Source organism: Mastomys coucha, unplaced genomic scaffold (assembly GCF_008632895.1).
Source record: "Mastomys coucha isolate ucsf_1 unplaced genomic scaffold, UCSF_Mcou_1 pScaffold7, whole genome shotgun sequence".
Taxonomy (NCBI): domain Eukaryota; kingdom Metazoa; phylum Chordata; class Mammalia; order Rodentia; family Muridae; genus Mastomys; species Mastomys coucha.
Window position 1 is genome coordinate 47,973,189 of NW_022196913.1, and position 24,865 is coordinate 47,998,053.

The 24,865-nt window shown below is 44.4% G+C and overlaps 1 protein-coding gene across 2 annotated transcripts; it reads right to left on the bottom strand.

Annotated features, from left to right (window-relative positions):
* Nucleotides 1-3,832: 3,832 nt before the first annotated feature.
* Mcur1 (mitochondrial calcium uniporter regulator 1) lies at nucleotides 3,833-24,238 on the bottom strand. Of its 2 annotated transcripts, none has more exons than XM_031358915.1 (9): nucleotides 23,803-24,238; nucleotides 18,831-18,950; nucleotides 15,396-15,499; nucleotides 14,818-14,919; nucleotides 13,303-13,344; nucleotides 12,413-12,484; nucleotides 9,506-9,559; nucleotides 8,321-8,435; nucleotides 3,833-7,197 (listed from the first exon to the last, which is right to left on the bottom strand). In XM_031358915.1, exons 1-9 carry the CDS (start codon nucleotides 24,146-24,148, stop codon nucleotides 7,142-7,144), a joined length of 1,011 nt encoding a protein of 336 aa, XP_031214775.1. In that variant the 5' UTR covers nucleotides 24,149-24,238; the 3' UTR covers nucleotides 3,833-7,141. The 2 variants fall into 2 exon arrangements, with proteins under 2 accessions (XP_031214775.1, XP_031214776.1); XM_031358916.1 differs by having other exon boundaries at nucleotides 3,833-7,474.
* Nucleotides 24,239-24,865: the final 627 nt, after the last annotated feature.

Sequence of the window (24,865 nt, forward strand, 5' to 3'; positions counted from 1 at the left end):
AGGTCCTGAGTTCAAATCCCAGCAACCACATGAAGGCTCACAACTATCTGCAATGAGGTCGGATACTTACGTATAATAATAAATAAATAAATCTTAAAAAAGAAATAAAAGAAGGAAGGAAGGAAGGAAGGAAAGAAAGAAAGAAAGAAAGAAAAAAAGAAAGGAAAGGTAAAAAGGGAGAAAGAAAGAAGTGTGTGTGTGGAACATATAGCTCAGAAGTTAGGAGCATTTGCTGCTTTTACAGAAGACCTGGGCTTGGTTCTCAGCATCCACATGGCGGCTCACAACTGTCTGTAACTCCAGCTCTGGGAGACTTAACACCCTCTTCAGGCCCCCACTGGTACTATACTATATTATATTACGCATACATGCAGACAAAACTGAAATCAACCATATAAAATAAAAATAAATCTTTAAAAAAGTAATTAAAGAGCTAGTAAAAACACTGTTGAAATACTAAAATAAAATCATCCCCACACTGTTGGTGTTAAAAGGGACACTTCTGTAGTGTTTGTGACCACTAAGGGTTGGCGACTTCATGCTGATTGTGTGGCTTCCCATTGTGTGCAGCCGGTTTTGTTTCTGTGACATTGTAACCAACACTGTTTCTGCAACCTAATAACCATCGCTAGCCCTGTCAGGCTTGCCTGATTGCTACCAAGGAGGATGAAAATGCTAACTGTTTACTTTTGTCTGTGTTTGGTCTATGACACTTATGGAGATGAAAAGCCCCTCTCCCCTTTATTTTAAACGCTGCCATATTGAGATGTGATGCTTGGAGTTGGGGCAGTCCTCTTGTGATCAGAAAACCTTCAGCTTGAAGCTGAAAGCTAACACAGAGGGAAGTAAGACTGGGAAGGTAAAGAGTTCCAATGACAAGAGTTTTCATGGGAAGAGGCAACACACACACCTACTTACTACAGATAGAGAGCCCATGACACACCAAAATACAGATAGTATCAAAGTCCAACTTGGTACTATCTGTACTTGAGTTTTATTGGTGTTACTTACTGGAATATGGGTAACTTTCAGAAGCAGAAATGACTCAAAGACAACTGCATCACTAAGTTCACCCCAGCACCGGTGACAGCTCACAAAGATGGGAACCCACAGCACACTGCACAGCCTACAGGCTGCTCATCAGAGAATGTCCTTTCTAGGTGATTCAGTTGACCTAAACGGCTGCCAGGCAGCTCAGCTGGTTCCTGCTTCTTCCAGAGCAGCTGATCTGGTCTGAGCATCTTTGCAGCGTGGCTCATCTGAGTGAAACTCGGCTATCTTTATTGTTTACTCTTGGGGAGGGAGGGGCTGAGTGAATCTGCTCAGTTTTGGAGACTTCCTGAAGTTACTTTGGGTTCTTTACCTTTTGTCTTAAGGAACATTCCTGCAGGATAGAATACTTCAATCTAGAAGGAAAAACTGCTATGTAACAGTCCTCCTTGTTGGTTCCACTGAGCTGAGGACCAGTGATTTTTTTTATTAAATGGCACAAGTCATATTAAATAAATAAAAGTCATTGGGTATAATGTTTGTTGTTTGGTTTGGTTTTTTGTGGGCAACCGAACACATATACTGATAAGAGTGTTTTAAAAACCCTCTTAAGTGTTTTCCTATGTTTAAGTATATTGATCTTTTGGACTTCATCTTTTCAGTAGAAAGTGTGAACCACCAGGGTTTCCATGGTGATTCCTGAGGTTGGGAAGAAACTGTTACACTGTCTCTCCAGGAGAGCCATGGACTCTTAACAAAAGTAAAAGTAATAACAAATACTGCGCTAGGCAAAGACTTCAGGGCAGGCAAGAGAACTTGGATGGGTAAAGGTGATTGCTGCTAAACAACTGGTGTTCTATGGAGGTTCCGGAGGTGGGTGGACACATGGTAGAAGGAAAGAATGAATTCCTCTAAATTGTCCTGACTTCAACACGTGTGCCACAGCATGCATACATACACAAATGCCAAAGAAAGGAAAACACTGGCGTTCATGCTGGGAGGGAGGCGAGTCTTCTGGGAGTAGTGGTATTGTGGGACCTGAGGTGGCTGGGCATGGTGAATGAGCTTCCCCATGGGGCACTTACAGTAGAAATGCTGCACTGGGTTGAACCTGCAACCTAACACAGCTTCCTGGGCTTTAATATTAAGCTCACCTGAAATGACAGAGCAACCAGCACGTGATTGGAGTCTAAAGATACATCCGAGTGCATTGAGGAAAAAAAGATTTGGTTTCAAGTGAGGGGCTGGTTAACACTACATACTGCAAACACTTATGCTTTAAAATGCTGCCCTAAAAATAGTTAACCAGTGGTGCTGGGGGGACAGCTCAGTGAAGTGCTTGCTGCACAAACAGGAGGACTAAGTTCAGATTCCTGGGGCTGGTGAGATGGCTCACTGGTTAAGAGCACTGACTACTTTTCTGAGTTCAAATCCCAGCAACCACATGGTGGCTCACAACCATCTGTAATGAGACTGACACCCTGTTCTGGGGTGTCTGAAGACAACTACAGTGTACTTCCATATAATAAATAAATAAGTCTTAAAAAAAAGACAAGTCAGAAAAACAGATTCCTAGCATGTGTATCAAAAAGCCAGGTATGGTAGAAAGTGCTGTGACCCCAGCCTTAGAGAAGAGACAGGTGGGTCCCTGGAGTTTGCTGGCCAGACAGTAGTAGGATCTCACTGCGCCTCAGGTGCAGTAGAGACACTGTCTTCCACATATACGTTATATAAACACACACGAATGTGTATGTACATGCACACATACCTGCATATTTGTAAACCATGTAAGATAGAATCCCTTGGTTCTCACTGACCCATGCTGATGCTGGTGGTAGCAGGCAGCCTACCCCATCTCCTGGGGCCTTTGATTCATGACCTTGTGGCTCCGTAGCGCAGGGACCTTCTATGGAAAGGGCAGAGCTGAGGGAGACCCATGTCTGGCAGGATAGCAAACAGGGAAGATGGAAATCTGTTTCTAGAAAATACCTTCCTTTTCAAACTCTTGGAAAAACCCAAGTCCCCAGAGAAAGGTTTTGGTCTGCTAGTGATGTGAATGGGGCTGGGCAAGATTAGGCAGTCCAGAGCAAAATATAAAACAGTACACAGTGATACTAAGCCGGATCTAAGACATGCTCAAGGCTTCAGCTTGCCTCAGCCACCTGGTATTCATCTTTGAGGAACCATGGCTTGCTTGTAAACCATTTTCTTCTTTGTTCCTTTTTTGGAACAGGCAGGGCATTACCCTGTGACCCTCAATCTCATGGTGGTCCCTAACCTCAGTTTCCTAAGTGCCAGGAGGGACTGCGGGTGCAAGGTACCAGACTGATCCCTAGTAAGTACCTAAACAAACTAAAACAAAACCCAAAAAGCCTGGCGCCATCTAGTTTCTTTGTCTTGACTCTGGTGAAAGATTTCAGGTTGGAGAATCTGAGTCTTGTTCAACAAGACTTTGCCTGGCTGTCCTGACCTTCCATTTCCCTACCTTCCCAAAGCCCTCCCTTTGAAAGACTCTGAGGCAGCCATTCCTGGCTCAAGGTCAGCCCAAGGAGTCCCACCCAAGAGGGACATTTCTAAGGTAGAGAATTTGCTTGCTGCTCCCCAGACCCAGGGCTCACTTCAGTACCACTGTGGCCTCAGAAGGGACTCTCTGGTTACCAGGACTGCCCACAGAAGGCACTCAGTGCTGTACAAGCAGGTCTGAGATGAGTCTGTCCACATGGACAAGGTGAGGTACAGAGAAGAGAACTCTAGAATGCCTTTCCCTAACCGCATTAACTTATAATTCTACCACTTCTCCTCACACAGAGACTTAAAACACTTTACACACAGATTGAAAAAATTCTTTCAAATAAAATTTATTTTGAAAATCAGACATTTACTTTCAAATATATTCTCTCTGTAAATATTTTCTTTTTTAGGTATTAAATTTATTTGTCATTCACTGGAGGCAACAGAATAGTACCATTTTACAATGGACAGAATTAACAGTTTCAATATGGTTGTTCCAGATGGAAGGTATAGTCTAGTTTCACACATTCAACCTGAACCACCAGAAAGGTGCATTAGCCACACAAACATAAATCTGTTATCTTAGATAATAAAATATATTCACTCTATACAATGATAAAACACAACTGAGTATTTGCTGAAGCTATAAAAGGATTACAAGATTATCTGGATTATCACTGAAGGAATGTTAAGTACAAATCTGTAAAAAGATATTTCAACAGGGTAAACATTCTCAAAGATCTTACATACATATAGAATAAGTTATTCCTGGTTAACACATTTTTGCCTTCATACCATAAAAGCTGTAACAACTTTGATCACCTTGAAGTCCCAAGTTTTCTGGGGTAGGGTCTGCCAGTCCTGGCACGCGGCACACAGGGGATGGGGAGGAAAAGTGCTTGACATTGACACAGTTAATTAGCAGGCAGAAAGGCTTGGGAAGGAGGGACAAGGAAAGTTAAGGGAAGATGGTACCAAGGTACCAGACAGACCCACCCAGGCCCAGGCTTGCTGTACTCAGAATCTTGGTACTTAAAGCATTCAGAGATAGACTCCAGCAAGACATCCACCTTGAGTCAGGCCTTTCTTCTTAACTGTGACTTGCTAACTGAATTGCTTGGCATACTTGAAGGGAAAATCGAGTTGCCAGATATTAAGCAAGAAAAGCAGCCAGGAGACTAAAAGCAATACAGAAATCAAAGCAAGTATCTCCAGTAAAGAGTCCCAAAGGGGTTTTGCAAAAAGAATGCAGGAAAGGAGTGAAACTGGGTTTAAGGCTCTTAAAAAAAAAAAGAAAGAAAGAAAAAAAAAAGAAAAAAAAAAGCCAGAGGGAGCCTGCTGTACTAATGCTTCTAATCCCAGCACTTGGGAGGCTGAGGCAGGATGACAGAACATTCGTGCCTGTGGGTCTGATCCCCAGCAAGTACCACAAGGAAAACAAAAAAGTGGTGGGGGTGGTCAGAAAACACAACGCCTAGCAGGAAGACAGAGGAACCCTTTAGGAATGAAGACAGGGAAGGAAGCCCTGCCCACTGGACTCTTACCCCCATGCAGCTACTGCCAAGGTCCCCACAGGCTGGACTCAAGGCTGCTGCCTGGAAACCTGCCAGGCATTTCCTAAGAGCTCCTCAGCTTCAGCAGGGTTCAGTACAGTGTTTGGTCACACTATCCTCATCATTCATGTATGTCTAAGGCAGCGGCAGGGGGATGTGTGTACATTAACAGATCAATGCTTTCCAACTTTATTAGAAAATAATGGGGACAGAGTCCTGAACTCTCCTAAACTTCAGATATGTACACCATCCATACCCTCAGTGACAACAGTTTCTAAGGTCAAATAAGACCAGGGTGCTACAAAGAACACTAGAGCAAAATCACACACAGCCCAGAGACCAGAGTGGTGTAGACCACTTCAAGCAGACGTAAGGATGTGTTCCTTAAAGAATACTTATCAGGACATGGGGAAATGTATCCTCTATTTTTAACCTACCCAGGTTAGCCAAAATTGTAAAACATAACTGCACATGGTGCTTTTTCCTCCCAGGAGTTGGTCTTTATTAAGCCCTTTTCTCTGACATCAAGCAGTCACTTTTTTTTTTTGTCTTCTTGAAAAAGATAAACTTCTGTTTCACCGTGATACTGTTCTAATACAAAAGCACTTGATTTCCATAATATGTGGGGCTCAGAATCTTTTTACACAAATGTTTTCTAATGAGGCAAGAACTTAATGGTTTCTCAAACTTGGAAATTACAGCCAAGAAACAAAAGGTAGCTTTTATTTTTAGCAATGTGGTTGGAACAGTGACAAGGGATGATCTATTCCACCAATCCGATAGCACCGTCTCTTGTGGTTTCTGCACTGTGCACCAGCTTGTGCGTTTGTGCCTGTGTGGGGCAAGCCAGGAAGGGTCCCCAAGTGTCACTGCTTCCCAAATGCTCACTCTCATCCGAGTGCCAGCAGTTTAAAGAAGAGAGGAGAATCCACTTCTCCAAAATGACTGCAGCTGTACCAGGATCCGTTTCCAATGGAGAGCTGAGGCGGCTGTAGGGGTGTCTTCTACCACAAAAGAAATCAACGCTGACAAGGCCCTCTCCAAGCACAGGGACTCTCTCACTGGGCAAGCTACAACCTGAGATGCTCATAGGAGAAGGTGTATTCATTCTAAAAGCTGCGCACACTGTTCTAGATGTCCCACAGGAGCAAAGTGCTGCATGTCATCTTAAAAAAAGCAGGTGACACCAGAGGGAAGTTCACGCCAAACCATGCACTGACGCAGGGTTTCAGTTCGAGAATTACAAGTTTTCTAGGTAGGTAATGCCAGGAGTGTGGTGCTAAACTCCTACATCATGAAGGAAAGGAAGAGGAAGAAGGGGGAAGGAAGGCTACCATTCAGAAAGGTAGAGGCTGGGCACGGCAGTGCTGAGGCGGGACGGTGAGTTCAAAGCCAACCTGGGTAAAAGACCCTGGCTCAAAACCAGAAACCCAGGCATAGCAGCAGTAAGAGAACTTGTGCTAAAATCACAAAGCTTCATTAGGTACCCAGACTTCCAGCTGCAAGGCACATTAACAATGTTACTAAGACAATGAGAACCCAGAGACAAAGGCCCCTAAGGTGTACCACAGTCCTGCACCATTAACCCTGCAGCTGCTGCAGAGGCAAAGCTGCGCGGGGAGTGGCTGTTGGTAAGGCACAGAAGGGCTGGTATTCTGGGTTGATTCTAATGATTCTTCAGATTTAAAGCTACCTTGTTTTCAAAATCTGTTCCCACATTCTCCACGTTACAAACTACTTAAAGCTGTAGAGAATACAGTATTTGTTTTTGTCAAATACTGCAGGTTAGACTAAGTCCATTGGTTTGCCTGAAAGGAGTCTTGAAAGTGTGGTCCACCCACACTGCTCAGCCAAAAAGCCAACTAAACAGAGATGCTTGGAAGAATGATTACAGAAATCCCATCTTTTTTCACCTTGGTTATGGATCCACAGTTTGCACAGAAATAAATAATATGCATGAAGTCAAATTAGGATTAAAACTTGAAACAAGAAAAAAAAGGGGGGGTGGGAGTTGGGTGGGTGGGATAACAATCTGGTACTCTTATGGCAAAAACAATTCGAATTTCTTTAAATAGATAGACACTTTATTATATCCACAGGCGATAAAATCCCAGAGCTACTGTTAGGCACGTAAACACAGACCCTGTAAGAAAAGAGAGCACTGTTAGCCTCTGAGGGGAGTTTCTTTTTGCGCTGTAGCAGGTGTCAGAAGCCACTTAGAGGCTGAGTGAGGAGGGGCACTGGTTACTGAGGAAGCATGCTGGTCTTCCTTTCTCAGTCAGGACCTGGAAACAGCATTCTGATGGATGGGCTGGATCCTCGAAACACTGTTTATTAAGAACAAGTCTCCGACTGGCAACCGGATGCAAACGTGCCCAGTAGTCAAGAAAACCTTTCAGTGCAAGTTAGAATCACGGCAACTGTAGGATCAAAGGGCACACATATGTGCTATGCTATAAGGAACAAATTTCCATTGATTAATACCACTGTAACTTTAAAATATTTCATTGCTCTGAAATGTTAGACCTGACTTGAAATAGTGGGGTTTGTTTTTGTTTTGATTTTGATGCCAATATATTCCTTCTTTGGCTTAAAAATTATAAAACAAAAATAACTTCTTTACAACACTTCCTTGTGGCTGGAGAGATGGCTCAGTGACTGCAAGCTGAGTCTGAATCCGCAGAACCCATGTAAGAAGCTGTGCAAGCCAATAATGCCAGCTCTGCTCTGTGTGTATGGGCAGGGGTCAGGAGGACAGATATAGGATTGCAGGCATCAGCCTTGCTCCAGATTCCAGGAAAGACTGTGCCTCAAGGGAATAAGATAGAGAAAAACACAGCAAGGAAGCCATGTCACCCTCTGGCCTCTGTAGGTGCATACACGGGTACCCCCAATGAAGGAAGATAGCCACAGACTTTCCATTCTATTTATACGCTATCTGCTATATTACTTCACTGAAACCCTTTCTCTTATGAAACCCTTTCTGTTTCTTATGAAACAGTTTCTCTTATGAAACTGTCATAAGAGAAAGGATAACAGCTTACCAAAATTAAGGACCCACCAATTATAAAGTACAATGGTGTCTTTACTACTAAGAAAGAAAAATGCGAATTAAAGGAGGTGCATGCACTGGGAACCGCAGGAGGTGCTGTCAAGACTGTGTGAAAGCAGGAGAAATGGTCAGCCAGTGCCATGTGCAGCCTGCCTCCGGGAGCTCTAGGACACTGGCCATGTTCTTTTCAATACTTAAATGAAAAACGTCTTACCTGCTAAGTATTTGATTGTGTCAAGCTTGTGTGCTTCCAGCATAGTCTTGAGGCCAGCCACCTCAGTCTCTATTTTCCTGTCTGTCTGGGTCAGGGCTCTGTCTTGCTGGGCATGCTTTTAAAGCAAAGAGGTTGAGAACATTAGAGTCTGTGGGTGTGCTGGGGTCCTGTTGCTCTGACCCTGAGCTCTTTCTCAGTGTGGAGCAGTCCTGGTTTGACAACTGGAGTTGGGACTTAGTCTTGGCTCTCATGTCCTCAGGCCACATTGCACTGTCGAGGGCCCTTAACGTCTCCTGTCTCAGTTTTGTTCTGTTTGGGAAGGGGGGATTAAAAACAAAACAAACTGACAGTCCATCCCTGGTCTTGCCCCATGAGAGCTACTGAGGGACTTATGAGCAATAACCTACATGAAAAAGTTTTGAGAACCAGAGTCTGCTTTACCTGCTGTGGCATTAGAAGGCCAGACTGTTCATGATGGTAGTGATGTGTGGTCCCTGGCTAGCCCCTGTAGGGGACAGTGGACTCAAAAGTTCTGCCAACATATGAACACGGCCTTAGATCTGACAGCGACAGTGCTGTCTTGATACTATTTCTAGCCACATCTTTCCAGGCTGTCTTCTCTCACAGGTCAGACATCAAGTATGTCCTTATCCCAACATAAGACAACTCCAGGCTGCACATTTAACCCTCAGCAAGCAGTGACCCTTGGCTGTTATACTGATGCGTAAAAACACTGAGAACATTTTACTAAAAATTCAAGTATAAGTAGTTTCTTATGGATACCAGTGTAGGCAAATAATAAGGAAATGAAGCCATTCCATAGAATGGTCCTCTTATCTTACAGATGATCCTAAAGCGTAGGTCCCAGGCAGCACAATATGGTATCACTCATCCCATAAGCCACAGACACACTCTACTGCTAAGCTATGTAATTTATACAGAAAGAAACACACACACACACAAAGCAAATCTTTAAAACAATACTGAATTATGCACGTAAAATTGTTATAGTGGTAATTCATGCATATATTCTGCATATATTTTATTTTACTACAATAAAAAAAAAGTCCCAAACTAAATGTGCATGTCCTTCTGTAACATGTCAGATAATGGTTAACCCCAAAGCTATGCATGGGGAGAGGCAAAGATGAAAATAATAACAGAAAAGTCATCCTTAGTCCTTACCAGCGACACTATTTCTGTCCTCAGTTCCAGCATCTTCTTCTCGTTCAATGAGTACTGAAACAAACATGCTGCATGATTAGAGTCTCGTCCACTCTTTCTGGTGCCTTAAACATGCACTCCTCACTGCTTCCTGGAGCATCTAACAGGGGACTGTCACCCTGCATCACCGCAGCCCACCTGCTCTTTCTTTGTAGTTGAGGCTTCTTATACTCACTGATTGTGTGGTTGGTTTAATATCAACCGGACACAGCTAGAGTCACTTGGGAAGATGGATCCTCAGTTATGAGAATGGCTCACCTAGCTGGCCTGGGGGACATTTTCATGATTGTTGTGGAAGGCCCAATTTACTGTGTTGATGGTTGGGTTCTCAAAGAAAGCAGGCTGAGCAAGCCATGGGGAGCAAGCCAGTAAGCAGCACCCCTCCATGGCCTCTGCATCAGCTCCTGCCTCCAGGTCTCTCCCCTGACTTCCTCAGATGGTGGCTACAGGCTGTAAACTGAAGTAACCCTTTCCTCTCCAGGCTGCGTTTGGTATTGGTGTTTCTCACAGCACCAGAAAGAAACCAAGGCACTGATGATGTGATGTATGGCCCCTTTCCACTTCTCTCTTTCTTGTTGTTGTTGTTGTTTTTTTTTAATCTCTCAGTTGTGACATCACTGGGTCCTGCCCACTATTAGAACAGCATTTCTTGGGTCCCATTTATATGGGTGTTGATCAATGTGCCTTTGGGTTTGAGAGGGCTGATAAAGGGGAGGGGCACCATTTAATTTAGGAATGATTCTCCCATAACTACAAGCATGACACACATTACTGGCATTTATAGAAACAATATAATATTGGGAAAAAATAGCTCAAGAAACATGATTCTATAACAAGATCTATTATTATTGTAAAGCATAACAGGGATACAAGAGATGGAGCAAAGCATCCCAGACTGTCTTAACAACAATGCAAAGAAGCCCGCTGTGGGAAACTGCAGCCCAGTGTTCCTGAAAGCTGTTAGCTATTAATGCTAGTAAAAAGATTTAGCACTGCTCTATTGACAATAAAATAAAAACTAGACATAATAAAGAACATTAGTATTTAACTTAGCAACCTGTACAACTTGTAGTTTAAAGACAACAATGTTATCAGGAAAAATGTTAATGCCCTTAAAATATGGAAAAATTTATACCTATAAAATGTTGTTTTCAAACTACTGGGGCAACAAATGCAACAATGCAGTGGTCAGAAGTAAAAACATGCCCCCAAGCCCCAGAACCTGAACTAGCCCATGACTAAGGACCATAGATGATTACATAAGCTGGGTTTCGGATCAGTGCTATTCCTCAGATTACCAGCAGAGGGCAGAGGGCAGCTGGATGCTCTGTACACCTTTCTGCTCACAGCATTAGCAAATACACAGGGAAAAGAAAGGCCTACATCTCCACACTGTCACCATTGAAAAATGGCATGTCTGTGGCTCTAACTCTTGGAACTCTGGAACAGCTGTGGAAATCAGTTGTAAATATCACCACAGCCTATTTTTTGTTGGCTGCGTTTAGTATTAAGCCCAGAGCTCTGTACGTGCCCAGTAAGTGCTCTGCCACCAAGTTATAACCTTAGTCCTAATTTACCAAAAAGATAAAGAAGTCAAATCCCTCGTTTGCATTACTGCACGGTCACACATTTACTAGTGGCACCACGCAGCTCTGTCCTGTGCTTCAGGGTGACTGAAGCTGGCTTCCTCGCTCAGCAAATCCTCTACTTTTCATACATCTCTACTCACGCCCTGGAGCTCTCCCAATCTCTGAGATATATTTCTTTCCACCCTGGTTATGCACAAGCACATCACTAACTTCCTAAACCAAGTGAATTACAGCAAAACCTAGTAGAGTTTCTCTTTTAGACACTAGTCAAGGAGGTCACTGAAGCTTTCCAGAGGCTACATGACTAGATCCTTGTGACCCAGCAGGATCATGTTAAAGACAGGCAATTATTTTGAGTAACAAAGCTCAACATAACCACTGAAGTCCAAGAGCAGTTCAGATACAATCCCATACTTGTCTGAGTTCTAGCTTCAGTCATCACTAGGACACACTGACTGAAGACAAACTCAACAATGACCAGAGTAGGAAGGGCGATGTGGACTCCTCTGCATGAGAGCCATTTCTTGCTAATGTAAAAAACTCTCCACATGCCCTAGCCTGCTTATGCTACAAGTAACAAAGGTACCTTTTGATGTTACTCAAGCTAAAGAGTGTCTGAGCAAGAAGATGGGAGAACTCAGACAGGAATAAAAAGTGCAGGGTATTGAAGCCCAGGAAGAGTGTGTGTGGGGTGAGGGGTCGGGGGGCGGGAGGGGGTTCTGTGTCAGTGGTATCAATGTAGAAAGTGTGAAGCCTAGAGTCTGAGGCTCAAAACTGCTAGAACAAAACCAAACCAAACCAAACAAAAACCCCCACCAGAACAATGCAACATATGTCCATTGAAATATAGAACTACTCATAGTATTTAAAAGACAATATAGAAATTCAAAGTGCAATGTAGAATTTGATATGATGATAATATTACCTAAGTCAGAAAATCAGCTGACTTTGAAAAGTTAGGGGCTGTGGGGCTAAATCAGTATTAAATAGATTAAGATTGAGTGTAACTATCTTATTAATGCCTATATAACATATAATCTATTAACTTTGAAATAAAAGTTTCAAATTCAGTTTGACTTTTTAATTTAAATGTTACTTTTGAAACCAAATTTAAGTCCTGATCTAGAATGTAATTAAAATTTAAAATTAAGTTGTGAACTCTTATAAATGGAGAAGTGTCTAATGATATTTGTGTCTTGCGTGTAAGATTAAGACTTCAACATGCATTTCATCCTAAAAAGAAATAAATTAATGATTTACTTTTAATAAAGGAACATACCAATTCTTTTACTCTGCTTTTTTCTAGATTGAAGTTTAATTTGGTATCTGTCCGGACTTTGGTCACTTCATCCTGGTCATAGGGCAGAGTACAAAGAGAATAAGAAGCCAGGGTAAGAGATCTGATCCTTGTGAGACTTAAGCCTGTCTGCTGCTTCTCCCATGGGAGCTGGTCAGAGATATGGAGCCAGGCCTCCTGGTGTCCTGGGACTCAGGGCCAGCCACATCTCAAATCAGCTCTGTATCCAGCCCTCCTGGTTATCTGCATAGACAGAACCCTTTGACCCAAATGTCAGCATGGTACAGCTCAACTGCTTATGACCTCCTCATGGAACATGAATAAAATTATCTAGAGCAGTTTAGAAAGTAAAGATGGACCAACAGAATAAATAGTCAACTGCTACATAAGGTTTCTCACTAAGACTCATCTAAATCTTTTCTAACACCACTGCTCTTTCCTGCTTTATAAAGTAACCAATTGTCGGGCAACCTAACCCACATAGAATCCTATAGAACCACCCTCTTCTAGACAGGTCTCAGGGATCCCCATGGCTACTTTAGAGGAGTTTTGGTTTACAATGATTGCTTGGTGGTAGAGGCCTGAAAGCTCCCACACGCAGGAGACACAGAGGGAGCTGGACAACTCAAGCTGTGTACAGGGAGACCGTATCTTAAGAAAGAAAAATATTTCCACAATGCAACTTTCTTAAGGAATGTGGCCACAGACACAGGTCATTAAAACATCACCTGACATGTGCTTTGGAAGTGTAGTATGCATACTCCACATAGAACTGAGTTTTCCATTGCCTATATTGTATCTATGACTTTAATCTATTAATAAATATCTATATATATTTTCATATATGCCCAAGGACAGGAAAGAGAACTTACCATCACTTGCTGCTTTAACTGGTGCAGTTCAAGTTTTATTTTCTAAAAACACAGTAAAAAGAAGAAAAGTCAAGGACACAGGACAGAGGAAAACTACAAGACACACATCACAGTAAACATTTAAGTGAGGCTCACCGATGCCCTCACTTACCACCATACAATTATATTCAGAACACAGAACTACCTGAGCTGGGTGGGTAGTGCAGTCTTGCACTCTCACCTCTAGGGACATGGAGGCAGGAGGATTGTGCAATTAATTTGAGGCTAGCCTAGGCTATAAAGTGAGTTGAATACTAGCCAAGGCTATATAAAATAAGACTTTGTCTCAAAAAACTAAAAACAAAATGAATCAACTAAACCCCATTTACAGTCATCCCATAATGCCCGTACAGACTGGGAGAGCAGTCTGATGTCATGTTGGGGTCATATCAAATGAGGAACAACTGTTTGTGACACACACATCTGTATTCAGGGACCCCGTCTTTCTTTTAATTCTTCCTCTGCTTTTTCTTTCTGCCAATTCTGCTCTCTAGGAGCTGAGTTCAAGGACACCTGCGAGTTCAGCAGGCAGCAAACGACTCTTCCATACAGGACTTCACTAAGACTAAAGATCAAAGCGAGATGCAATGACAGTGCTTCCCTAAGCCATGCACCACACTTTAAAGAGCCAGAAAGTGAGCTGGTGGGATCGCTCAGTGGGTAGAGCACTGGCCTTGCAAGCCTGACAGCCTGAATTCAATCTCCAAAACCCATGGACAGGTGGAAGGAGAAACCAGCCTCACAGGTCATCCTCCTACCTCCACAAGAATACTGTGGAGCACACACATGCATGTACATACACACATGCTCTCTCACACACACAATGTACATATACACAGTAAAAAAAAAAATGGGACTGGAGAGATGGCATAGTGGTTAAGAGCACTTGCGGCTCTTATAGAGGACCAAGATTTGGTTCCCACCACCCACACAGCAGCTTACAACCATCTATAACTCCAATTCCAGAGGATCTGACACCTTTTTTGGCCACTGTGGCCAGTGTACACAAGTGGTGCAAAGATATACACATAGGGGAAATGATCATAAACATAAAAAACTTAAATTTTTATCTATTTGCTTTTGGTAGGGGAAAGGGTATTTGTAGAACTACCTACCCCTAATACTGCAGACTGGGATGTCCTACTATCCACACATTAGGATGATGTGCATATTAACACAGCATCAGAGACAATGAAAACAGAAGTTCTGTTATTGCAAGTCATCTGTCAAACAGAGGTCTAGAACGGGCAAAATTGGTTTAGTGGAGGTTTAATCGGACAGGGTCATGGCTTCCTCTTGAGAGGAGGAACTGGAAGGAGCCTGGGCAGGATTTCTAGGGCTGGAAATGTTCTCATCCTGATGTGCTCGGCAGTTCGCACTCTCAACAGTCACTGTGAGCTATTTTCTTGTGCCCTTCTAGGTGTGTGTAGCTCAAGGTCTTAGCAAAGAGTGCTGTACGTGGCTGTGCGGCGTTACCTCATTCTCTGCTCTGAGGGCTGAAAACTCACTCTTCTCCAAGATAATCATATCTTTTTTCACGTTAGCAATCTTAGATATTATTTGCTGAAGAGCGATTTCCTGGAAAAAAAGAAAAATGACACATGGAATCTAGTTTGGCCCCCAAACCTGCTTCTTTACACCTCTACCAGCTAACAGGGTTAAAAAGAAACCAGAACATGGGAGACTGGGAAGGTCACCTCTGCTCCAAATTGAGAAGGTAAGGAGAATACTCATCTGCAGCAAAGGCAAGTGAGCCACAGCTTTAGAGGGAGGGAGACCTCAGCTGGGACAGGACGCTGTCACCTGCAGTCCTGACCACACCTCCAATCATTAGTGTGAGCTTGGCTGGTACAGTTAGTGCTGGCACAGTGAACATCAAGCATAAGCCATAATGACTAACGAAATGGCTTTGATGAAACATTTTTTATTATCATTTTAGCCTCTGAACTATGGTTAAAATGACATACACTTTTTAATAGACGCCATCCAGAAAGCATTATTTCCTGTAATACCCTCCTTTTAGATTCCTGCCCTGCCACCCCGCCCCACATTACCTGCTGCATCTTGCTGACCATGTCTTTGTAGACAATGTCCATGTTGGTCTCTGTAATCTTGACCAGCGCGGACACAATGATTTCTGCTTGTTGAATGGTAAACCCTAGGCCAGCACACAGAAACAACCAGACTCAGAAGGAAAAACAAAGAAGGACATAGGAAATATCATGTTCTCATGAAGGTCTGAACTCTGAGGAATGACGAAAGCATGGCCTAGTGGGAGGCTGAGACCAGACCCACAGGCTGTGACAAGTCTGACACCCTGACCAGGAGGAAACCCAGCATGTGTTTCAGTGGCTTGGTTCATCAGCAATCTCTAACGCTGTCCTCAGGTTCTGAATCAAGAAAATTTAGGAGCAATTCTGCTTATAGACACAACTCTACACATCGCCCCTTCTCATCTCTACTTCTCTCTTAAATTCTAGGCTGAAAGAGACATTTTGGTGGAAAGGCCTGATGTTTCTCACTCAATGAGAAAAGCTGACAGACTATTACACTGTGCTTGGCCATTTTTCCAAAGCCCACTATTGCAGCTGATTTTTGCTACTTTGTGGGTTCTTCTTTTTCCCGCTTTTATCCCCCCAAGTTTGAACCCCTAACACTAGATAGGAGAGAGACAAGGATAGAGAGGAGAGAGAAATTAGAAAAATCCCTGAATCTAGTTTCTTTCCTTTTGTCCCTTCTTGGGTCTCAGCTACTAACAAAGCACCAACCCCCAACCCCAACCAGCAACAACCCACCAATACCACCTACTGGGGCTCGAGCATTTATATACTCTCTGAAAAGTTCCCAAAATTCCAAATGTCACACAATTGCAGAAATTATCTAAGGCTGACAAAACCATGCTTCTGCTAGAGCATGAGGCAAATCATAGTCAACTGCTGTGGAAAGTCTGAAACAGCCCCATATCTCCACACCTGGGATTAAAATGAGAACACATTCTTATATTCCTGTGTTTGTAAAAGAAACCCAAATTCCAGAATTCTCAAAAAAAAAAAAAAATGTCACTACATACTATCTACCTTACTGCATTTGATCCCAAAAGGATCTTTGGGACTCTTTTTATGTCTGTGGTATAGATGCACAGAAGCTTGACAAGGGCAGACTCATACAGCTACACAGCAACCCAGGGTGTCTGCCTGCTCAAGACAGGCAGCAACCACTGCAGCTCACCTACGGTGGGAAGCTCTACAAACATGAATATGTCCAACTGGATAAATAAACTCAGTGAAGAAAACTCAGACGAGTTTATTTTAAATGCTCTATGTTAATTCAAAGTCTGGTATGGAGAATATATGTGGCATACAATACAGAACTGTAATCAGCACACTTCTCTGAATATTAATTATAAGATCATATCCTATGTTCCAAGTGCACTTTCAGGGAACAAATGGCAATCATTTGGTCTGTGTATGAGTATGTGTGCATGTGCATAGAGGCCAGGGGTTGATAGTTGAGGGTCTTCCTCAATCACTCTCCACCTTATTTTTCTGAGGTAGGGCCTTTCTCACTGGCCCTGTAGCTTGCTTACTCAGACAGAGGGCCGCCAGCAAGCTCTTCTGTCTCCCCTCCTGATGCTGGGATTACGGGCTAGTCACTGTGCCTGGCTATCTACATGGGTGCTAGGGATCTGAAGTCAAATCCCATGCTGCTTAGCTTCTGTCTCTGGGTAAGAGAACCTGCTGCTCTTCCAGATGACCCGAGTTTGGTTTCCAGCACCCTTTTAGAGCAACTTACAACTATTTGCAACTCCAGTTCCAGGGGATCTCATGCCCTATTCTGGCATCAGAGGGCACCCCCCCCCATACGTAAATAAAAATAAAACAAAGCTTAAAAATTAAAACAGAAAAGAAACGAACACAAAAGATAAATCAAAACCCCAAACAGGACAGATAAGATGGCTCAGAGCATAGAGGTGCTTAGTATCAAGACTGAAGACATGAACTCTATCCCCAGAAACATGTGGTAGAAGGAAGAACCTCTCCACAGCTAATAAACATAAAACCAACCAAACCAACCAACCAAAACCACCAGCAAATCCAAACACAAGCAAAAATGTATTGTCTTTTCAACAGAGAGAAACTATTTTAAAAAGTCTCCACTGTATTGATAAAGCAAAAACCATCCTTAAAGGGGATGAGGAGAGCAGTTAAATTTGTAAGTGCTTGTACTGGCCGGTTTTGTGTGTCAACTTGACACAAGCTGGAATTAGCACTGAGAAAGGAGCTTCCCTTGAGGAAATGCCTCCACGAGATCCAGCTGTAAGGCATTTTTTTCAATTAGTTATCAAGTGGGGGAGGGCCTAGCTAGCCCATTGTGGGTGGTGCCATCCATGGCTGGTAGTCCTGGGTTCTATAAGAAAGCAAGCTGAGCAAGCCAGGGGAAGCAATTCAGTAAGCAGCACCTTCCATGGCCTCTGCATCAGCTCCTGCCTCAATCCTGCCCTGTGTGAGTTCCAGTCCTGACTTCCTTTGGTGATGAGCAGCAATGTGGAAGTGTAAGCTGAATAAATCCTTTCCTCCCCAACTTGCTTCTTGGTCATGATGTTTGTGCAGGAATAGGAACCCTGATGAAGGCAGCGCTTACCAGAGGGACAGAGGTGGCTCATGCCTTTAATCCCAGCACTTGGGAGGCAGAGGCAGACGGATTTCTGAGTTCAAGGCCAGCCTGGTCTACAGAGTAAGTTCCAAGACAGCCAGGGCTACACAGAGAAACCCTGTCTCGAAAAACCACCACCACCACCACCAACAAAAAAGACAGTGCTTACCTAGCATGCATTGTGCTCCATTCCCTAGCATTGCATAAACTGTGTATGGTGGTACACGTCTGTAACCCCACGTAGAGGTAGGAGGATCAGAAGTTCAAGGTTACCCTCAGCTATACAGTAAGTCTGAGGCCAGCCTAGAATACATAAGTGTCTTTCTCCTTAACAAAGAAGCTTTTGTTAGCTTTGGCTCTCAACGCCATACACCTGGGCAGAGGGAGCAAACCTCAAGAATTGCTTCCAAGATGCATCCCCCTGTCTGTGGAGGCATTTTTAAAATTGCTAATTGATCTAAGAGGGCCAGGACAACTATGGGCAGTGTCATCCCTGGGCTACTTAAGAAAGCATGCTGAGTGGGGTGGGGGTGGGGGCAAACCAGTAAGCAGCATTCTTCCACAGTCTCAAGTTCAGTTCCTACTGCGTTCCTGTGATGACTTCTCTAAATGATAACATATAATATATAAGCTGAATAAACCCTCTCCTCTCCCAACTTGTTTTTGATCCTGGTGGTTACCACAGCAACAGAAAGCCAACTGGAACACCAACCAAAAGCTTCCTGAAGGCTTAAAAGTCTAAAGGAGAAACAGACGCTCCAAGTTCACATGAGGAGTACTAAAGCTTTGATCCCTGCACTGACCCAAGGTCGAGAGAGTGTGGTGTGTGTGCTCACCATTTGCTTCAAGTAAGCACACCAGAGCGTGGGTGTCAAAGTAGAGCTGCCGACTCACAGAGGTGGGCAAGTTCCCTTTTCTTTGCTCCAGCTGATGGCACTTAGCAGACAGGCTTAGCTCTAGAAGGGAAAAGAAAGGCAGGTAAGCTCAAACTTAGCAGTAAGCAAAAGCCATTTGACGCGATAGGTTAGGTTTCAATACCGCAGAAACCTATCCTGTTATTACAGTGCCAGAAGCCACACATAGGATGTAACCCAGTGCATACATGAAATCCAGTTGTTTCTTGTATATTTAGAGTAGTTCACTGATTTCCCCATCAATTTTCTCCATCCCAGAAACCGTACCCTTCAGCCAGGATGCCAACTGTGTCAAGCAGGGTCTCTTGCTACAGACCAGACCAACCTGGAACAAACTGGCCTCAAACTCAGTGATACTTCTGCCTCATCAGTCTCCTGAGTCCTGGGATTACAGGCTTGAGCCAGCACCCAACCCTCTTCCCCACTCTCCATTACTACAATCAGAGATCTATTTAGGCCCTACTGTCTGCACACTCTGTAGATTTCATATGCATGGAGTCATACATGGTCATAGCATGATGGCTACTGGTTATCCTCATGGCAGAACATGCCAGCCTTTATTTCTGTGTTGCTGGATACTCCATTGTGCAACGCCACCAGTGTTCATCCACCTGGGAGCTGAAGGAGCCAGCTGTTTACACTTTGTTGCTCTCCTGAGTGGTCTGTGGCCACTGTTTCAATTCTCTTGAGTATGCTCCTGGGAAAAGAACTGCAGGGTCCTACACTAACTGTTTAAGGAACTGCCAGATGCTTTCTCAAGTGGCATCACCAATTTTCTTGTTTACCAGCAGTCAAGAAGGCTCCCAATTTCTCCATGTCCTCCCTAACACTTGTTACAATGTTTGCTTTATAAACTGTCACCATCCTACTAGGTACAAACAGTATCTTGTTGTGGCTTTCACCTGCACTTCTCAAACGATGTTGCACATCTTCTCATATGCTTACTGGACGGATGAGTGTCTTCTTTGAAGGAATGTCTAGGGGGCTGGAGAGATGGCTCAGTGGTTAAGAGCCCTGACTGCTCTTCCAGAGGTCCTGAGTTCAAATCCCAGCAACCACATGGTGGCTCACAACCACCTGTGATGAGATCTGATGCCCTCTTCTGGTGTGTCTGAAGACAGCTACAGTGTACCTATATATAAATAAGTAAATAAGTAAATAAATAAATAAATCTTAAAAAAAAGGAATGTCTAAGTGTTTTTTGTACTTAAAAAAATATTTATAGCCAGGTGTGGTGGTATACACCTATAAACCCAGGAGATGGAAGGCTGAGGCAGTTGGATTTCTCTAAGTTCAAAGCCTCTCTAAGTATACTCAGAGTATTTTATGATAGCCAGAGCTACATAGAGACCCTGTCTCAAAAACAAACAAACAAACAAACAAAAACACAAACTCCTGGAACTCATTTGTAGAACAAGCTAGTCTCAAACTCAAGAGATTTGCCTGCCTTCACCTTCCAAGTGCTGGGATTAAAGACATGCATCACCATGCCCACCACATGCCTAACTCTTGAGCGAGCCTTTTCATCAATTTTAATTGGGCTTTGGTCTTTCTACTATTGAAATGAAGAGTTCTTCTTCCCAGCCATACTGGCTGCTTTCCTTCTTACCCTCATTTTAGCATTTTCAGAAGGCCCTCCACACAATAAGCCAGGAATAATTTTATACTTTGTGACTAAGCTCTAACAACATGTAGGACCTAGATTATGACCCTCTCTAGTAACCTCCTCATGTGAGTGAACTCACTGCACCCTGGACCTTTTCTATCACCATTCACATCTAGTCCAGGACTAGAGGTCGCTCTGTAAGATTACAGAAGACTGTCTAGGGCCGGGATGAGGCTTAGTCAATAGGGTGCTTGCCTAGTGCACACGAGCCCCTGGATCCAATGCTCAACACCAGATAGAACGAAGGGTGGTGGTGTGCACCTGAAATCCCAGCATTCAGAAAGAGAGAGGAGGTTCAAGAGTTGGAGGTCATCCCTGACTACATTGGGAGTTTGAGGTGTGTGTGTCACTGTGGGCGTGGGCTTTTAAGACCCTTATCCTAGCTGCTTGCAAGCCAGTATTCTGCTAGCAGCCTTCAGATGAAGATGTAAAATTCTCAGCTCCTCCTGCACCATGCCTGCCTGGATGCTGCCATGTTCCCACCTTGATACTGGACTGAACCTCTGGACCTGTAAGGCAGCGCCAATTAAATGTTGTCCTTAGGAGAGTTGCCTTGGTCATGTTGTCTGTTCACTAAGACCAAGACACAATCATAACAGGGGATGGAGATAAGCCTCATCAATTAATGGAACCAGCTGCTCTTTCGGAGTTTTCTGGTTCAATTCCCAGCACCCATGTGGTCATTCACATGTGTAAACACGCATGTTCAGGTACATACGTGCTGTAGCATTTTCTCTGTCCAATCACATTAGGGCAGTGACAGGCCTGTGATTGGACAGGAAGAGAGAAGTGGAGCAAGAGTTGGAGGAGGAGAAGGGTCAGAGAAGCAGGAAGAAGGTTGATCATGGAGACAGACAAAGACGAGCCTGACCCCACGAGGTTATACAACCAAGCAAAGGTTTTTACAAAATAGGTTGAGTTAGAATATCGTCTTTATTATTTGGTTCTGAAATTATTGTATTGGCATCTTGTAAATTGTGATTTTGTTATTATATAAATCTGATTGGATATGAAGGCCTTAGGAGTCATGCTTTACTTACCGGGTAATAGGCGCTATTTAGATGAATGATTGTGGGGGGTATAGAGTGGCATGCTAGAGAGATGTAGCTTGCTGGGAGAAAATAACAAAAATCCGCCGGAGCTTAGTATTGAGGCTGAACTGTACCGGCTCAAATATGTGGCCCGGTGGGAAAGCGAGTTTGCAGGGTGGATTCATTTTTAATGCTTTCTGCAACACATATGTACCATATGTATGCCTGTCTGTAGACACCTCAGATTGGTGTCTGGCGTCTTTCTTGATCAACCTGTACCTTCTTCACCCAGGTAGGGTCTCTTGATTGAACCCAGGGTTCATGGATATGGCTAGAGATCGCCCACAACTGTACCTTCTGAAAGCTGGAATAACATAAAGGTTGCCATGCAAGCCTAGTATTTATGTGGGTTCTGGGGACCTCAACTCTGGTCCTCCTGCTTGAGTATTTTATTTACTGAGCTAGGTCCTCAGACCCACACAACACCACTGCTAGCAGTAGTTTGTACACTTATGTTTTTCTTTTCCCTTTTTCCAGAAACAACTGGTACCAGAAATAGCAAGCCTATTTCAAGAAAGCTGGCTTCTAAAAAGTAAGGAAAAGGGCTGGCTACTTCCCAATGGGTGTTCCACCAGCAGAGGGAGGGAAGGGAATGCCACCTTGCTCTGTCAAGACAACAATGAGGACCTGGCAGTTCTGAATTCCCAGGAATCATAGCAGGAAGATGTGTAATTCTCCTTTCTGGAGACCTTCGTCATAGCCGTATGTTAAAATCCATAATTGTAAAAGAAGTCCAAAGATACCCTTGAATAGAGGAGAAACCAACTGCAAAATTTCAAGTCACACCATCCTGAAGTAGATCTATCCACCAAGAACCTCAGGCACAAAACCTAACTGATAACCCCAGGCCAAGAATAAAAGAGCAAAATGCTGATGGCTTTAAAAAGGGGCATGAAAGCTTCCTATTGTTTCTGCTGTTTCTCTTTTTAAAATACAGCCATTCTCATGTACGAAGTATAACACTAAAATAGCCCTATCTTGCTAACACTATGAGAAAGACCCCCCTCCTTGGCTCCAAGACTGTAAATTATGAGCAAACACATTGGCAGGCAGCAGCTTGTGAAAAGTACTGCAAGGGGTGTGGTAGCCTAGCCTTTAATCCCAGGACTTAGGTGGCACAAGGGATCTCTGTGAGTTCAAAGCCAGCTCAGGCTACACAGTTCTCACCTGGTATCAATGCAGAACAAATCAAAAGAGTACACTGGAGGGCAAGGTATGGAGATAAGAAGCCAGACAGATCTCCAATTCCTAATCCTACAAAACACTGGCATAAAGCTCACTGCTCATTTTCCTATCTTTGTATAAAGCATCCTTCTTTTCCAGAACTATTAGGAGTTTCTCCCTGAGCCATAAGTATTCTTAAATTAGATTAAATCTAGATGCAGGTAATTCTCATAGGAAAAAAAATATGGAAAACCAAAGCGTGGGTGCATATGACCACTAATGGACAGAAACAGGTTACCCAAGAAGTAATTATGCCACGTTTGCAGATTAGCCTGTACGATAAGATTTTATCTACTATTTACTGTGAGCACATTCCAGCTAGTTTACTTTCTTCCTCTTATGCAGTTCAGAGGTGTCCTTCACCTCCTTCAATTACCTAAATAACATATCAAAGATTCCTACTCTGATCACTCAATTTAAACGCAGAGTTCTTCTTCAAATCTAAATATAAAGCCTCTATTTTTCTTTATAGTATTTGTCAAATTAGTACATGTAAAATTAACATGGATAAGTGCATATTCATATAGAAAACACATGCTGCATATCTTGCGTGAAATAAGCTCCGGAAAGAAAAGATTTTGTTGAACAATTGAACGAATTACCCCAAACAGCTAGTAAAGTGCCTGGCAGAGAAGGGGCGACAACAGGCCATGAATGAATCAATAGTTTGGATGCGAAATGACATCCCTTCATTCCCGGATCTTTCGCCCCTCGGACCTGAATGCCGGACACCGGCTTCTAGCACTTTTTTCCACTTCTCCCTGGCTCCAACACGTGTGCAAGGGCAGCCCCGAGTATGCGTGTCATCCGGAGCCAGGCCACCCGGGCTCTGCGCTCGGAACCCTCGCCCCGGCGGCTTGGCCACAGCCGGGTCCCCTGTGTGATCTCCCTCCCTCCCTCCCTCCAGCCTCACCTCTCCGACTGCTCACGAGCGCGGCCACACGCCGGGCACCCAGCCGCAGACGGCCCAGCGCGTTCCAGCCGGCGCCGAGCGCGGCCGCGGGGATGACAAGCCCCGGGCGTGAACGCTCAACCAGCGTCCTACGCCGGGCGGTGGTGGCCAGGCGCGGCGAGGGCACGAGCAGGAGGAGCAGCAGCGGGGACGCGCGGGCGGCCCGTCCGCGAGGCCTCGGCCAGCTTCGTCCGCTGGGCAGCGTGGAGATGCCGGGGCGCGCCGGAACTCCGCAGCCGGAGGACAGGAGCCGCTGGCGACCCTGTGTGCGCTTCGGTCGCTCGGCCGCCACTGAGCCGCTGTCCATCCCCGAGCGGGTCGCTCCCGCGCAGCCCCGACGCCGAGTCGCCTCGGGAGCGAGCGTGGGCAGCCCGGCCGACCTGCCCTTCCCCGCCCGCCCGCTGCGTAGTCCGCCGTCGCCACGCCTCCTCCCCAGAGCCGCCCGCCTGGTCCCGGCCCTCCCTGACCACGCCCCTCGCATGGCCGCCCCAGCCAGGCTCCTCTAAGCTTGCCCTCTCCTGGCCGGCCTTTGCATCACCACGCCCCTGTCCCCTGACTGTGGCCTGCGGTGACCTTGTCTCCCAGGCAGGAACTAGGGGTGCGCCTTAGCCATTTTCCGCTGCAGAATTACATTGCTCTTTCCGCTCTTACGATTTACAGTTTCGTGACGAAGTTGTCCGTAAGAATGTTAACGACTCATTTGTCCTTCGAAGACCTGTAAAAAGTTCTTGACCGCTCGACTGGCTTGGATTTTTATTAACTAGCCAGGATCTCATGTTCCCTAGGGTTGTGTTTTAGGGAATTATTCACAGTGCATAGGGAACTATGTTTCAGAGTCCGTACACTTACAGCTAAATTTCTAGTTTTGGATTTCTTTTTTTTCTTTGAGACAAAGTTTCACTATGTGGCCCTCACTTTGTAGGCGAAGCTAGCCTTGCCCCCTGAGTGATGGGATTAAAGGCATGCACCACCACCTGGGGCTAAAGTTTTTGTTTTGGATTAGAGCACATTAAAAGGTCCTAGT

Excerpts from the sequence above, each read along its gene's own strand:
- Mcur1 (XM_031358915.1), bottom strand. The coding sequence starts at position 24,148 with ATGGACAGCGGCTCAGTGGCGGCCGAGCGACCGAAGCGCACACAGGGT. Across the intron at positions 14,920-15,395 it reads TGGTCAGCAAGATGCAGCAG|GAAATCGCTCTTCAGCAAAT; the intron begins GTAATGTGGGGC and ends CTTTTTTTCCAG. Across the intron at positions 7,198-8,320 it reads CACAATCAAATACTTAGCAG|GGTCTGTGTTTACGTGCCTA; the intron begins GTAAGACGTTTT and ends CTTTTCTTACAG.